The sequence below is a fragment of the Strongylocentrotus purpuratus genome, unplaced genomic scaffold (genome assembly GCF_000002235.5).
Source record: "Strongylocentrotus purpuratus isolate Spur 01 unplaced genomic scaffold, Spur_5.0 spur5_scaffold_4, whole genome shotgun sequence".
Classification (NCBI taxonomy): domain Eukaryota; kingdom Metazoa; phylum Echinodermata; class Echinoidea; order Camarodonta; family Strongylocentrotidae; genus Strongylocentrotus; species Strongylocentrotus purpuratus.
Window position 1 is genome coordinate 8669174 of NW_022145610.1, and position 17345 is coordinate 8686518.

Below are 17345 nucleotides of genomic sequence, written 5' to 3' on the forward strand. Positions count from 1 at the left end.
TGTAATGAGGGAAAGATGATGAGTCTATAATAGCTTTACGAGGCATAAATCAGAGAACATTAATTAGCAAATTGCAAAGACATGACTTGTTTGTGGAATTTGTGATCAAGGGCACATGGTTGCAAAACAATGATGTTTATAGTTAGACATAGCCGATGCCTTTTAAGTGATTTGGATTTTTAATCTATGTGTATTTTTTAAATTGATGCAATGATAGTAATACCTGGAATTTAATAATTTTCGTTTAGAGTAGATGATTGCTGCTCGATTGCGAATGTTACCCACCACCATCAACAACATCATCGTAACCACCAACACTACTACCACGACTACCACCACTACCACTACATCCACCAATACCACTATCACAACCACCACCCCCACCACCACCACCACCACCACCACTACCACCAGTCCACCACTACTATAACTAGTTCTACCACCACTATCACAACTACTACAACTATTAGGCCTATAATTACTACTACAACAACTACTATATACTACTACTATATACTACTACTACTACTACTACTACTACTACTACTACTACTACTATACTACTACTACTACAACCACCACCACCACTACCACTATACTACTACTACTACTACTACTACTACTACTACTACTACTACTACTACTACTACTACTACTACTACTACTACTACCATCACTACTAAATGTTAACTGCTTCTTTTACTATTGTTACTTTAACAATTTCTACACTGCGATAAAACTGAAATTTCTATTATACCCTAGTAGAGGTCAATGTTCGGCAAATCAACTTCCCAACACTCTAGATAACTAATTATCTGTCCTTTTCAAACCTGAGCCAGGTCCCATTTCGTATGCCTTGAACAAGCAGAATTTTTTGTTTTAATGTTTAAAAATACTCACACTCCCTTGATACCCCACCCCTCCCCACTGAGTTAAATTTCAGTATTGAAAAGTTCATATAGGTTTTAAAAATACCATGAGATCCCCCAGTTGAGTTTGAAATAGGGAAGATTTTTAGATATTTAAAAATATTTTAAACCAAAAAGGTTAGTATCAAACCAGGTGTACGCACATTTAAAATCTCCAACAAGATCCCTGCAAACACATACATTCGTACTTATACAAATGTGATAAGGATATAGTAGGCCAAGGTTTATAATCCGGGATAATAATCATGTAAACGTTGATGACGAATAAGGAAAATTCAATATGATGAGATACTTTAATAGGGGCGTAGAGTTTCTATCAATAGATACATCCAATACGTTTTTATCTTACATTGTTTATTTACATTAGGAGTACCACCCTCCCCCTCGATCAAAAGACCCCTCCTCTTTACATCTCATCCCTCCTCCAAATCATATTTTGCAGACTCCACCCTAATTGACGAGTCTATTTTACAAGTAGGGTATTTGAAGTGAAATTCATATAAAAAGGAAAACTCCCGTCAAATACATTACTATTTTACAGCTTTTTTTGCTGTTTTCATTCGATACATTTATTTAGACACTTCAGATAAAGTGGTATATAAGTGCAGTAAGCACACAAAGTAATATTTTGTATCAATACTACGAATATTCCCAGTTGTTCTCCCCTATTTACAAAGTGCACTCTCCCAAAGTTGAAAGGTTACGGATATAGTTGTAAACAACATGGCAGCTTCCTGTCCGGTATATTCTGCTACAGTCTAGGTAACAAAAATTGAGATTTAAAAGACATTGTTCGATGTTTGTCGTCAAATAATGGCAGAGTAGAATAGATGAACGTATATGATAATGTACCATATGTTTATATCCATGTATATAGTTGTGGGCAGTTGTAAATCAATGTGACATGTCTTTGCATTTCACGACTGTACACCGGCGTTAGGCCTATACTATTTACACGGTGAATCCCCTTACACGTATAGTCAGTGAGTGGCAGTGCAGTGAATGACTGAGTATGACACAAGCCGGTAATATTGCATCTCCCATTCATGTTGGCATGCACATCCGACGGGATCGTATATCGGCCCGCGATTCAAGCAGACTACAATAGTAGATCTATATGATGGGTTGTCCACATTTGGGGACATTAACAAAAATAATTAAGAAAGTGATATTCGATTAATGATTTCTCATAGATCTAGATCTAATCATATTCTAGTAAAGGATGCAGCTGCCAGCTGGGGTAATCGTAGACCGAAAACTTCAGTCTCTCTAAATCGTCGGTTGTTCCACTGAGACTACGTCTGGCTCCACTAGACCTCCGATTATAAAGACTGAAGTATTGCCTATCGGGACTGTACGGAACAAATGGTTCGTCTCGACCGGACCGCGATGAATGAGATATGCAACGAGATTTTCACTCTTTACATCCTCATAACTGCTGCAATTATGATAAAAATTAAAAATAACATATATATAGCTTATTTGACTTACGATAGCTTGCTCATTTAGATCCTAAATTAATGATTAATCCGAGAAAGTCTCGTCAACATTATCCGTCTTGGTTTTAGTTGATGAATATTCATTTTTTCTTTTCGAATGTTCAATAGCTACCGTAGCTACGTACGAGTCAGCCCGGCTTGAACAACGAACTCCCACGAAACGAGTGCTCTGATTGGCCATTGGCTATGTTTTGGTAGGTTGAACCGGAAATATATCGGCCGCCGGGTAATAGTTCGAATGCATGAACGTACTGCTTCGCGGTTCTGAGATAAAATTGGATAATTCATAATAAGTAAGTCCGTAAATTATGTATTTAATATTAAGTTATCAAATTTTGATAACTGTTGATAACTGACATACCAACCTAATTTACATCTGATTTAGAAATCAGAAAATTAGATCTAAATAAAGAAAATCGGGGGAGAAATGTCGGGAACGAAAAGATGTTCCGCTGTGGCTCTAAATTACCCCCACGGTACGAGATCTCTGGGTTACCATCTGTATTGGGGAATGTCAACAAATGTCAGTTTTATTAAAGAAATGACCCAAATCAGATGGTTATTTCTGTCTAGGGTAATCGACCATCTCCAGTTTTCGGCTGATTGGTTGGATGCATGGTAAAATCCCTTTAAAATACATCGCATAATAGCATATCACATATCCCACACATACCATACCATGCCAGAGTCACTGAAGAACCACATTTGCAATGGAAAATATATCCTAAAATATCACATTTTAGCGATGTTATCGGCGGTCTGCTACCCGAATCTGAAAAATTGAGTATCTTACGCGTGTCTGTAAGAAATATGGGTACCATAAAATGAGCTTTATTTCAAGTATTTCAAGTATTTTTCAGATTTAGAGCCCGATTTTGTGCGAGTCGCAAGCTCAAAAGTATCTCATCGCATGTATTAAATCAATGCAGCCGGACACCGCAACGCACACACGATATCTCTGTCTAATTCAGATTCCAATTTCCGATCAACGCAGTGCTAGTTTTCGACCTGGCGAGCACCGGGGAGCTCCGGCGTGGGATACCTGCTCTGCCCGCTAGTGCTATAGATCAGCGCGGAAATGGGGGTGCGTGCGCGCGCTTCCTATTGAATTTGTACATGCGGTCGAAAACTGGCTCGCTATGTCGATAACTGCCTCCGAAACAGTGAAAATTGAAATGAATATTGTCATGGCAATTCATGATTTTTTTCTGGGATTCTTTTTTTTGTTTAAATAATAACAATATTTGCTTCATGATTTAAACAAGAAATGATAATAAATAGGAAGTAAAGAGTCCCAAAAATGGGATTTTGTCTTAAGTCTTAAAACCCCCTCCTTTACTTTAGATAGACTACATCAATTGATACGAGTTACGACCTCAAAGTTGGATTTGGGGAGTGCTCTACAACTGAAGAAAATGTCATCAAAATTGATGGGAGTGTACAACTACTAGTGATTTATCAAATAATGCAATCCATGAAAGGAAATGAAATTGGATAAATTGCAACTCAAAATATCATACAATCAGAGTTGGTATTACTTTTTACATGTCCTTTCAATTTTTATGACATACATGTATTCTCTCAAAATGAAGATTTCCAGACCTCTGTCATAAAGTTCATATTTTTATCAGAATGGACATGATTTTACATCCAATTTTATGTTCCTCATTCCATTGGTGATATCACATTTACAAATTCTTACCATTTTTGGGAGATATGGAACTGTTCATGAATTAATTTCATACATGATGTAGGCCCGAAGGCACAACGGAGGATTAAAGTTAACCCATGGTTTATATCTTCATTTACATAACCCATGGTTTAATATTAACCCCAAATTTGCGAGACACAATCAGAGGTCCAATATTAGAAGCCCGCAACGCGAGGTACTGTATGCTTAATTTGCGCTAATTTTATACCATGGGTTATGTAAATGGGGGTTTAAACCATGGGTTAAATTTAAACCTCCATTGTGACTTCAGGCCATAGAGTTTGACGAAATGTAGCGCCACTGCATTTCTTGATACCGGTAGTTGGATTTTAATCCAACGTCTCACACATGTGTAGTAAGGATTTTAAAATGTATGGGAAGCCCCTGTTCATGAAAATCACTTTACCATGCGCCTATGCTTCTTTCGTGGTAATCAACATAGGCTATCAGGGACTCAATAGTAGATGCATGTACTGATGTTTAGAATGTTATCCTAAACCTTTAGGTAATTCTTTTTTTTTGTACATGTATGTACATGGTTGACATTGTTCACTTTATTTCAGATTTTGAAAGATTTGGACTTAAATAAACTCTTACCCTCTTTCACCTCCAGAAACCTTCAGTGTTGCCTCTGTCTCCCATGACATAACCCAACCCATGACATAAGCCAACCCATGTGATTGGTGCATTCTGTCTTGCCTAGCTGTAATTGACCAATCATGGCTCTCCTAGATGACCCTGCCTTCATAATTGCTCACATCCGCCATTCCTTCATCACGAGTGATGACACAGGAATGTGCGAGATGGCCATCATGAACGAAGAACTAGACTGGCCACAGAAGAAGAAGGAGATGGAAGAGAAGAGAAAGTCAAATAAGGCCCAGTTTGACAGTTTTGATAATGACCAAGGTATGTACTTTCTTTCTTCTTCTTCTTCTTCCATTTTGAGTACATACCTTTTTGCAGAGTATTATCATACTGAACTAGGGTGTGTGCAGGTGGACCAAATTAATTTGCTTTTTGTTCTTCAAATCAACAACAATAGTATTTTCTAGGTGTTGTGGTTGAGTGGATACATCGCCCAACTGTTGATCACAAGGGCAGCGGTTCAAGTTCCGCTGCGGCACTAATGTCCTTTGGTAAGACACTTGCCACACTCCATCCAGGTGAAGTAAAAGGGGACCTGGTAGGAATTTATTCCTTGAAACGCAGCGCGCGTAACAGCTGCACTGCTAAAGCCAGGGTAATTATGCTGCATTATTGTAGAGCGCTTAGAGACGTTTGATTGAGTAAGTGTTAGGCGCTATATAAGCAAATATGATTATTATTCCTTCATTCATTGCTACATTTGTTTTAATCTGGAAAGTATGTACACAGACAGAAACTACATGTACATGCATGTCAAAGAGTAAGAAAAATAGCATTTAACACATAGTATAGAAAAGCGGTGTTTTTGATTTAGGGATTAGAGAGTTGCTCACTTTTTTGTGTGGATTGACTCAATAAGTGATTGATTTACAGCCCCAAAATATACAAGATCCTTATGCCTCGGTCACAAATACCATTACAAACTGCTATGAACACCATACGAACGATTTTCAGGCCATGGAAATTTGGGAAGACCATGGAAAACAGGGAGATTCGTACAAATGTATTGTTTGTACGAACCTTTGTGCACTCTCTGCTACTAATTTCGTGACACATCCCATGTTTGGTACCAAGAATTATTATGAGGAATATCCTTGAATTAACAACAATATGACAGTTCAAATTGAACTATTGAAGTATTCGTCAGATACTGAACATTTTTTGATTAAAAACATGATTACAAAATGATTACATTCAATATGTGACTAAGCACCACTAAGCTAAAAGTCACATGGTATAATTTCAGTTCAATAAAAGTGTAGTTGGCCAGGATAATCAAATATTACTTTATGAAATTTTCTGAAATAGAATACATTTGTTCATGTCACTTCAAGATTTGGAAGCATTTGGCAGTGTTTTGTGGACCTATGTTGGTCTGATCCTGTGTTTGTTGTAGTAATCTTTAATTGTTTAAAACCCTGATTGTTGGGCTCAGTTTGATATCTTTGAAAGAGATGTAGCTGTTGCATTGATACCTGGACAAAATATAGAACAGGATATGCTTTAATAATTGGTGTGCCAAGTTTTAGCACAATCTGGTCAATCCTTCACAGACATTTCAATAGAGTTCTAATCCTCCCATTGTCACCTTGCACACAAGTTGAGAATTAGAGTGCTAGAGAAAAACAGACTTTAGATGCTCTTTCCTCGTAAGTAAGATTGCCTTTGCAAAGGAGGTTCGTGGAAGAACAAGGGTCATGAAGAACAAATGGATGATTGATGAGGTGTTGCAGTCGTGTGACATGTACAGGGAGTCAAAGAAGAAAAGGTTCATCAGTGATGCTGACTGTCAAACATATGGACAATCCACCAAGGCAGTTAAGAAAGGAGCCAAAGAAAAGTGGACCAATGACCAGTGCAAAAACATCAACCACAACCACATGAAATGTAACAACATAGCAGCAGCCTAGAAACAATCATGGGCCTCATTAGATGGAAGGAAGGAAACAAGAATGATGGTCATAGAAGACAGAAATGGCAACCTCCTTACAGAAAAGAAGGACGTTCTGAGTAGGTGTAAGGAATACGTTGATGAACTCTATAGTTACCAACTAACATCAGGTCAGAAACTGCTAGGTAAGCTGAGTTCAGTCACAGTTACTGAGCAGGAGGAAGACCGACTGATTCTTTAGCCTGACGTTGAAGAAGCCGTTTGAAGCACAAATCCCTTTTGAATCTCACTCTGGAAGCTAAACTGGGATGGGGTGCACATGCAGTCAATGGCCGATAGTGAAGTTGTTATAAAGTATAAACAGAAACAATTGCAAGGTGCGAGTAAAAAAAAATATGGCAGTTAAGAGCTTAAAAGATGGAAAATCACCAAGGGCCAGTTCCACAAAACTTGTCATCAGTGACAAATGACAGTTTTTTTTATAAGCTAGTGAAATCCTTGATTCTGATTGGTTATCTGCAGATTTGTCACTGAATTTGTGAAACGGGTCCTAGGTATAGACATTGTACTTACAGAATTCCTCAAGCATATTGGGTGAACCATAATTGAGGCATACACAAAGCTCTGCAATAAGGTGTGGACAATTGGTGCATGGCCATCTGCATGGTCTAGTTCGATCATCAGACCACTCCCCCAAAAAAGACAACCTCAATACCTGTAACAACTACCGTACAATCCGTCTGATCAGTTATCCCACCAAGATATTCCTGAGAGTGATCCTTGATAGACTCTGCCCATGAGCAGAAAGAATCATTGCAGAAGAACAGTCAGGATAGAGGAAAGGCCGCAGCACGGTGGAGCAAATCTTTAATCTGATAATTCTAAGTGAGAAATTCAGGACTGACCAGAAGGCACTCTTCCATAATTTCATAGTTTTCAAGAAAGCATTTGACCTTGTCTGGTAGGCTGGAGTGATAGGGTGTCTTTGAAGTTTAACATCAGCTATCATGCATTTGAGGCCCGCTACACGACATCTCACAGTGCTTTCTTACATGGAGATGAGCTGACTGAATGGTTCCTACCAAAGTTGGCATCAGGCAAGGTTGTTTGCTTTCACCCACCATCTTTAACATTTTCTTGGAACATATCTTGAAGGTTGTTAGGGATCAATAAGCATACATGTAGGTGGAGAATCTGTTTAACCAATCTGAGATTCGCTAATGACATCGGCTTGATTGTTGGAATACTGGTCAGATGAGCTCAGTTTCCTGACAACAAGACTGGAAGAAAGTGCAAGAAAGCTTGGTATGACACAGTGCTGAGAAAAGCGAGATCCTAGGGATGGGTTCTGAGGAGAATGTTACAGCTACTATTGGAACAAAACGGCTTGAAACTGTTGATCAATCCAAATATCTAGGGTCAACTATCGCAAATGATGCTACATCTGCTCAGGAAGTCAAAATCAAAACTGTTTAGACAATTTAGAATGACCGGAACATCACAATGACAGCTACATGTAGATTGAGCCTTTTGAGATCACTGGTAACATCAGTCTTTCTGTATGGCTATGACATGATATAAATGGACACTGAATGCAGAGATGGTAAAGCAAATCAATGCTTTTGCGATGAATTGTATGAGAAGGCTTCTGCAGATCCACTGCACTTCGCATACTGTACATCCAACAAGACAGTAAGAAGGATAATGGATAGTTGTATAGAGTACCGAAGCTGTGACGTCATAAATATCTATTTTTAGAATTTCTCAATTTTTCTTCAATGGTTAGGAGCCAGAGAATATAACACTGAGTTCCTATAGGACATATATTCATTCAGATGGTCATATCTCAGCCAATACTTAACATATTCAATTGGTTATCGACATTTGGACATTATTTTTGATGTTATTTCGGAATATGAAGAAAAAATTGAGAAATTCTAAAAATAGATTTTTGATGACGTCACACTTCACCACTCTATAAGGGAACATGATCACCTCATCACAATTGTGAAGAGGGGACAGGTACAGTGGTTTGGGCATGTAACTAGATGAAAAGAATAGAAGAACTGAATACAACTACGGTACTTCTTTATGTACATTATTATTTAATGGCATGGGAAAGAAAGAGGAGGGAGGGAGGGAGAGTCAGAGAATGGTCAAAAAGGGGAAGTAATTCAACCAAAAATTGATTATTCATTTATATATTTATGATGATGATTGTAATTATCATTATTATCAGTAGTAGTAGCAGTAGTGTTTTTTTAAATTATTATTATATTAGACTAACTAGAATTATTATTCATTATTATCATAATTATCATTATTATCATCGTTATCATCATCATCGTTGTCATTGTTTCTATTAATCACGGAAAAGTTGGGCTTAATTTTGGCTTACCAGTAGACCTACCAATGCAATCCCATTGTTTACCCTGCTCTTACTCAAAGGCAAAGGGTTTGAAAACAAATTATGGTACAAAGTGAAAGAAAGAGAGAGAGAGAGAGAGCAAGAGAGAGAGAGAGAGAGAGAGAGAGAGGGAGAGAGAGAGAGAGAGAGAAAGCGAGATAGTGAGAATGAGAGGGAGAAAGAGTGAGAGAGCAAGAGAGACATAGAGAGAGAGAGAGAGAGACAGAGAGAGAGAGAGAGAGAGAAAGAGATAGAGAAGGAGAGCAAGAGAGAGAGAGAGAGAGAGAGAGAGAGATAAGGAAAAAGAAAAGTAGAAAGAGAGAAAGAAAGAGAGAGAGAGAGAGTGAGAGGATGAGCAACCTGCTGCATCACCAAAAAAAAAAAAAAGGACATTTCTCTCTTAATGATGTCAGACAGAATGATGGAATACTGAGGGAGAATGGACATAAAAGAGGAAATAATCCAAACCAAGAATGGATTGTGTTATTCTTTGTCTTCAATAGGGCTCGGTCCTACCCTCGAAATGCCATCATCAGTAATTTCTTGTGACAATTTCAGACTGGCCATTCTTTATTTCACCCCTCAGAGTGAGAATTAGGAACACGCATGACCAGGGGCTTTTACACTGCTAGAAAAAACCATGAATTTTTGTTGCAATCAAAATTTCAATGGAAGTTGTACCCATAAATATGAATAAAAACATGAATAAAAATGCAACTCTGGGGTGAGTTTAAAATATAAAAAATACATCAGTATTTGCAGCATACTGGTAAATGCTTGCTCTGAAAACACAGGTACATGTAGATTATTCAGATTTTTCCTTGTGTGATCCTCTTCACTTCCCCCCCCCCCCCAAAAAAAAAAACAGAATTAGCAGACACTGACGTTTATGCTTTTTTTCCCCAGTAGTATGAATGGTACAATATAGTTATAAAGGCTGATCTTTTTTTAAGATCGTTTTTTCTGCAGTGTCAATGGGGCTACTGTAGAAGTACCCTGGGATAATTTGATAATATGCCGTGTCAGTCTGCATTTGTGGTGTTAAACGGGTCGAATTGATAGGGCCGTCTCTGCCTTGCTGACAGGCTGACGGATGCTTAAATGCAGTCTTTTCATGGTTTGTAATTATAATTTGTCTTAATCCAATCTGTAAATAGGGAGAATGGGTACTAATACAGCATTTAGGGAGGTAAAAGAAAGAGAGAAGAATTAACATAGACGAAAGAAAGAAAGGTTTTTGAGAGTCGTCAGACCTTTTTTGTACTTGTAAATGATCATTACTCAAAATTACTGCAGCTGTTCTGCCTCCAACGAAGAGGAGGAGAGAGAGGAGAAAAGAGATACTGGTAATTGTCACTCTAAACACAGTACATGTATTTAGAGAAAGAGAGAGAAAGATGAAATTGAAAGATAAAATTAAAAGAAGATTAAAGAATGGGATGGGTGGGCAAGCGTGAATCTGCTGACCAGTTTAATAATACAATGTATATCTGTGAACTGCTTAGAGACATTTTCGATGTATTTATTTAAGTACTATATAAAAGCGGAATATTATTTTAATTATTTTGTTCATCATAGTAGTGCTACACATCTACAGGCTGTGTATAAAAGGTCTGAACTGTATGAGTCAATCTTTTGTAGGCCAAATACTACACTTTCATTTCTTTTGAAGCAGAAATCCTGATTACCGGTACTTTTAAATGAATTTGTTCATGGGTGCTTGCACCCCTTTGAGTTTCATCTCAAAACATGCAGCTTTGTTTATGTTTTTAAACAGATATTTGCCACAACTTATCTTGAAGATAATGTATTTATTTAAAACCAATAATAATATCTGGTAGAAAGTATATTGGCACCTATTCTCAAGAAGTTGAATATCCTATTTAAGCTTCAATGCAAGTACTAGTAGTTGAGTTGATTGACGCTTCATTTGCCTTAACAAAAAAATAAACCCTGGATTTCACCATTTATAATAGAGTATTCTTAAACACAAAATTAGACAATATAAATTTTGAAGGTTCTCTTTTTCATTTTTCAAAATATTGACACAATGATGATATCACTTACCGTAACATTATTGAATACATATATAAGATTGTTAAAAACTGTGCAGGTACAAGTAAATCCTGACTCCACAATGACCAAGGAAGTGTTTGATATCATATTTCTTAATATTTTCTTCTATGTTCTTTAAACTTGTGACAACAGGACAAATTTGTTCATTGTGCTGAGAGCTTTGGTGGGCTGATCAAGGAGTTCACTGCCCCCAGTGCCCCTCAAAAAATAAACTTGTACCGTTCAAATTGAAAAACTATAAACATCACCAAAACAACAACATCATAATAATAATAAAAATAATAATAATAAAAATAATAATAAGAATAATAATTATAGTATTAATAATGATAATGATAAGAATGATAATAATAATTGTAATTATAATACTAATGATAAAAACAACAACAACAACACTAACAATAACAATGATAATAATAATAATGATAAGAATGATAATAATACATTTATTGATAATAATATCAAATTACATTTTTTCTAAATAAATGGCATTATCCTCAGACATCAATTTTGAAATTGATTCTTTGGGATCGCTTCGATACAAAAATAGGCAGGAAAGGGTGGAAATCAGAGGAAGGGGCATGGAAATTGGCCTAATTGTTTTCGAAGAGGTTTCTTCTTATTCTCCTCCATTCAAACAGTGAAAGTTTGAACTTCATTAATTCAGTTTCATAAAATTATGGATTTAATTTGTGTTCCTTTTGGAAAGTGAAACTTGGTATGAGTAATATTTATTCACTGCTGACTGCAATGACAAGGATAAGTAAGAAGAAAATTGACTTTTGTAATTTTCATTAGAATCGTAACATTATACTTTGACTTTGAATGATTTAAAGATATTTTTTTGTTTTTTGATCAGTATAAATAAATATTATTGAAGAAATACATTCGCTCTAAACAAGAAAGAATATATAACTATAAATAACATAAGTTAATTGAAACTGTTAACATTGATTACTTGATTTAGTTATTTTCTGTTGCTTTTATTTTGAACTAGAATTCCACATTTTTTTCTTCTTCCTGGAGCAAATATTGTACCACCTTTAGCAACTTCGAGAACTTTAAGAAAAATTGACTGCGGCAGACAAAAGGTTAGGAGTCTTACTGCTTTTTAGTAAGACAACAAATTATTTGGTTTATGACAACTTATTTGTGATGGACTACAAGTGATCCACAAGCAAGAACTGCAAACAAAACTCGACTGCCACAAACGAAGGGTTAGGTGTCTTAGTGCTTTTCAGTAAGACAACAAATTATTTGGTTTATGACAACTCATTTGTGATGGAGTGCAAGTGATTCATAAGCAAGAGCTGCAACAAAAAAACAACAAAAGAATGCTGCAGATGAAGGGTTAAGTGCTACTGCTTGCATTAAGACAACAAATTATTTGACCAATGACAACTCATTTTGTGATGGACTGCAAGTGATACAAGCATGGTGTAATGTATTTATCCTTTACTTAATGGATACACGGCACTTATTGTCTCTCCTTGCCCTTGTGATTTTCTCGCTCTCTTTCTCTCTTCAAACTTCTCCCTCTCTTTCTCTACAGGTCATTCACACCAGGAGAAAATATGTGTAGGAAATCTGTATAAGTCGGGTTTAAGAATGAAGCCAATGGCAAACTTGTATTTAAGTCGCATGTTTGTGATTGAAGGTTTTACATCGCACCTGGCTGTGCAATTTTTGTGCAGCAGCTAAGCAAGCTCCGTGTGGCACACTTGATCCACACACCTTGATGCGTTCAATTTTACCCCTATCCCCCCCCCCCCCCTCCTCAGGTAAACATTTTTGTTCCCATTGGAAATAGACCCAGTTTCTCTTCATCTTTTTTTTTCCATTCCAAATGATGCTCAAACCTCCATTTCACTCTACAACACTGTTATACTGCACATGTATGTATTTCATTTAGAAACAACAAATCATATTTCCCTTCTCATGCAGCTAGCTACAAAGTTTTAATGTTTATTGATTTGATGTAATTTGTATTGCGAATTCTGTTTACTTTGTTTATTAACTATTTTCCTTTTAAACCGTTTACAGGCATAATGCAATATGCAGTATAGAAATATCTTATAATTCTCTTATTAAGGTTTTGTCTCTTTTTTTTATGGTCTGAATGGGATGGCTCGGTGACAGAAATGCAGGACACGTTCTACTCCTTGAAAACGACACACGCCCCGCCCGTTGTGATGGGTGGCTATCGGTTGAATAATGAAGCTAGTAAATCAAATCATTGGATGGGGGGAGGAGCACTTGTGTAGGGGTAATTACCAGCCTAAATGCACCAAGATATAAATATGCAAAAAAGGAGAGGTGCTTTGAATGGATGGATGGATAGCTGGTGGTGTGGTGATTTGATGAATGCTGAAGTTGTTCCCACCACCTTCCTGTGTCTCCCTCTCTCTCTCTCTCTTTCTCTTTCTCTTTCTCTGTCACTCTCTCTTTCTCTCCTTTTTTCTGTCACTTTCTCTTTCTCTTTCTCTCTCTCTTTCTCTGTCGCTCCCTCTATTTCTTTCCCTCTGTTTCCCTTTATCTCTTGATTTAAGTTTGTTTCTGTATGAATTCTTAAGTTACTGTATGTCCACCTCTCTCTCTCTCTCTCTCTCTTTCTTTCCCTTTCTCTTCCTCTCTCTTTCTCTCCCTTTCTCTCTTTCCTCTCTCTCCTCTCTCTCTTTCCTATCTCTCTCTTTCTCTGTCTCCCTCTATTTCTTTCCCTCTGTTTCCCTTTATCTCTTGATTTTAGTTTGTTTCTGTATGAATTCTTAAGTTACTGTATGTCCACCACCTCTCTCTCTCTCTCTCTCTCTCTTTCCTCTCTCTCCTATCTCTCTCACTTTCTCTCTCTCTCTCTCTCTCTCTTTCTCTGTCTCCCTCTATTTTTTTCCCTCTGTTTCCCTTTATCTCTTGATTTTGGTTTGTTTCTGATGAATTCTTAAGTAATGTCCACCATTTCCTCTCTCTTTCTCCCTTCTTCCCTTCTCTTCCCTTTACTATCTCTATCTCACTTTTTTTTCTCTCTCCCTCCTTTTTCTTTCTTTCCTCTTCTCTTCTTTTGTCTATGTTTTATTGGTGCTTAAAGCTTCTATTTTCTATTTTTCCATATCTTGTGCTGTCATTACTACACATTGATATCTCTCTCTTGGATAAATAAATGTTTCCATTAAGCTAAATGAATTACATATAATTGTATAAGTTTTAGGTAAATGCACAGTATAAAGTTCAAACAGATATTTTCCATGTTTTTCTATGTCCAGGTATTTGACAAAACACCCACTACATTTTCTTTGAAACAAAAAGAAAAAGTTTTCTTACATGTGTTTGTCTTGATGTCTGTTATACTCTTGAGATGTACATGTATGTCGAGCTTAGTATGATTCAGTCAGTGTGTTAACCCGCTTGATACCAGTAACTTAAGCATCTCATGTTGATAAAGTCATACTTTCAGATTCTCAGATCTTGGAGTACATGGGTACATGTATATATAAACACCATATCATCAAAACTGTTAATCAAGCGCGCCACCGGATCACCAACGGGGCCAGCGCAAAAACGTGTCATTGCAACGGCGACGAGCACCCTCCTTTGTTTGCGCTGCAGTTATAATTGGATTTGTTTTGGGTTCTCGGCTGGCAGTGGCGGCGGCACCACCGGAGCTGTGGCGTTATCGCTTTCTTGTTTGAACTTGAACTTAATTGATCTTGCCCCCATTTTACTATTGATCCTCTGTCTCTCTCTCTCGCTAGGCCTGTCTTCATCAGCTCGAGATTGCCAAATATCCCGCTATTTGAACTATCCAGATCGCAAATTATCCAGTTAATTTGCGTCTTCATCAGCCAGAAGTTGCAATTAGCGTGATATTTGGTCGAGATAATCATCCCAAGATATCTTGGGCTAGTTTGCAAAATATCCCGGCCCAAAGACTTGCACTATGCGCGAATGCAGAGCAAAATATCTCAAGCTAATTTCTCGAGCTTGAATTTCAAGTTTCGAGGTCACATCTCGAGCTGATGAAGACGCGATTTGTAACTGCAGGATTATTTCCCAAATCAGGAATAGCATGCTTTTTGGCAATCTCGAGCTGATGAAGACAGGCCTTCTCTCTCCCTTTCCTGCGTCCATGCGCATACTTCCCACCCTAAGGGCATACTTCTGGGATTTCTCGTAAGAAAAAGAAAAAAGAGAGAGGATGGGTTCGGAATGAGTCATTAGTCAAATACGAGATCAAATTAAACAGGAGCACAACGTTTTCCTTTCTTTTTGTATTTGTCTGTTTTGATATTGCCCTTGGTTGTTTTAGGGCTGTATTAATGATGCAAGATGAGCATGGTATTCAGTGTATGTGTTTTGTATAGGGAGATCGATAAAGCCGATGGGCCATAATTTTGATTGAGAATGACACACAAAATATTGCAGGAAATATCTGTAACTGAGGATGGTAAAGTAGGCCCTTTTGTTAAAACGTTTTCTTAAGAGCATTTGATAAGATGCCATGTAACTGTATACCCTGTAAATATGTTGATACATTGATGTACAGTATGTATCTTATTGACAACACATTAATATTTGTTCTCTGTAATTAAAGTGTTACTTATTTTTACCTACACTTGGTTTTATTCACAGTTGAAATTAGCAGAGTATTTCTCCTGCCCCTTTCAATCGTAAAACTAAATTTTCCATGAAAAGTTTCAAAAGTTTTTGAGCTTTTCTCTTCATTTTAATTTCATAAGAAGTCAGCTAATTGCTTTAAAGAAATAAATTAATTTGAATTAGATTTTTAAAATCTAATAATTCAAAATATCCAATCCTTTTTGGTGCGCATAAGAGCATGGTACTCTGTGTGAGACATGACGCCTCATTTGTAGAGCAGTGGTCTCGTAACCGGGAGGTCCCAGGTTCGAAACCAATCCGATGCCTCGTGCCCTTTGGTAAGGCATTCATCCTGTCAGTCCCCTAGTTGCTTGCATACTATACAAGCATACATGCTTTCTTAGCAGTCAGATAAAACAAGCCAACCAACATAAGGTGCATACAAACATTATATGGTTTCATGTGTTATGTGCACTCTATGTGTTTAGTACGATTTAATAGAAAAATTACTGTGATTGTAATAGTTCATGAATCTATGTTATCAAAACATTTATCAAACGTTTCTTATTTGTATTTTTCTCTGACACACCCAGGATATGATGATGTTGAAATCTACGGAGAGTCTTACGAGATCGAGTCGAGCTTTGACTACAGCTTCCGTCACCGCTCTAACACCGCCGTCCGACTCGACAAGCTTCGCCACGATAGGATGACACAAACCCAATGCCAGAGGATCAAATGGAAAGAGGAGGCCTCTGATTTCCCAGGTAATTTTCCCTTTTCCTTGCATTTTTCATCAAGGATTGTACAAAAATTTCTATTTTTTTGTTTTTTGGAGGGGGGGGGGATCTTTCCCTTCCATAAAGATTAGGTGTCATGGCTTAGTGGTAGAGCAGAGGTCTTGTAACTAGAAGGTCCTGGGTTCAAAACCAAGTCGATGTACTTTTACCCTTGGGTAAGGCATGAACTTTCAGTTATCAAGTCCCTCAAATAGGACTAAGTGTTCAAGGTCCATCGGTTTGCTAGTACAGCGAAACCTGTCTATAAAGACCACTCAAGGGAGACAAGAATAGTGATCTTTAAATTGGCAGGTGGTCATTATGTACAGGTTCCTTTTAATAGTACATGTTTCAATGAGAAACCATTTTCAAGGGAAACAACAAATGTGGTCTTTGTAGACAGGTGGTCTTTCTATACAGGTGGTTGTTAAAGGAGGTTTGACTGTACTTGTCTCCAAACAAATATACTTTTCTGAGCAGCCAGATGATCATTCAAGTTGATCAATCAATCAATCAATCAATCAATCAATCAATCAATCAATCAATCGATCAATCAATCAATCTATCTATCTATCTATCTATCTATCTATCTATCTATCTATCTATCTATCTATCTATCTATCTGTCTGTCTGTCTGTCTGTCTGTCTGTCTGTCTGTCTGTCTGTCTGTCTGTCTGTCTATCTATCAATCAATCAAACAATCAATTAGTCAATCAGTCTTCAATCAATCAATCAATCAATTAATCAATCAATCAATCGATCGATCAATCTATCTATCTATCTATCTATCTGTCTGTCTGTCTGTCTATCTATCT

General features: G+C 37.2%; 1 protein-coding gene across 1 annotated transcript in view; it reads left to right on the forward strand.

Moving 5' to 3' along the window:
* The first annotated feature begins 1608 nt into the window (after window positions 1-1608).
* The window catches only part of LOC582179 (target of rapamycin complex 2 subunit MAPKAP1), a 51489-nt gene continuing 35752 nt past the window's right edge, over window positions 1609-17345 (forward strand). Inside the window, exons 1-3 of the mRNA XM_782141.5 lie at window positions 1609-1691; window positions 4753-5048; window positions 16345-16518. Coding sequence (XP_787234.2) covers window positions 4859-5048; window positions 16345-16518 — 364 coding nt within the window. The 5' untranslated portion in view covers window positions 1609-1691; window positions 4753-4858. The remainder of the gene's footprint in view (window positions 1692-4752; window positions 5049-16344; window positions 16519-17345) is intronic.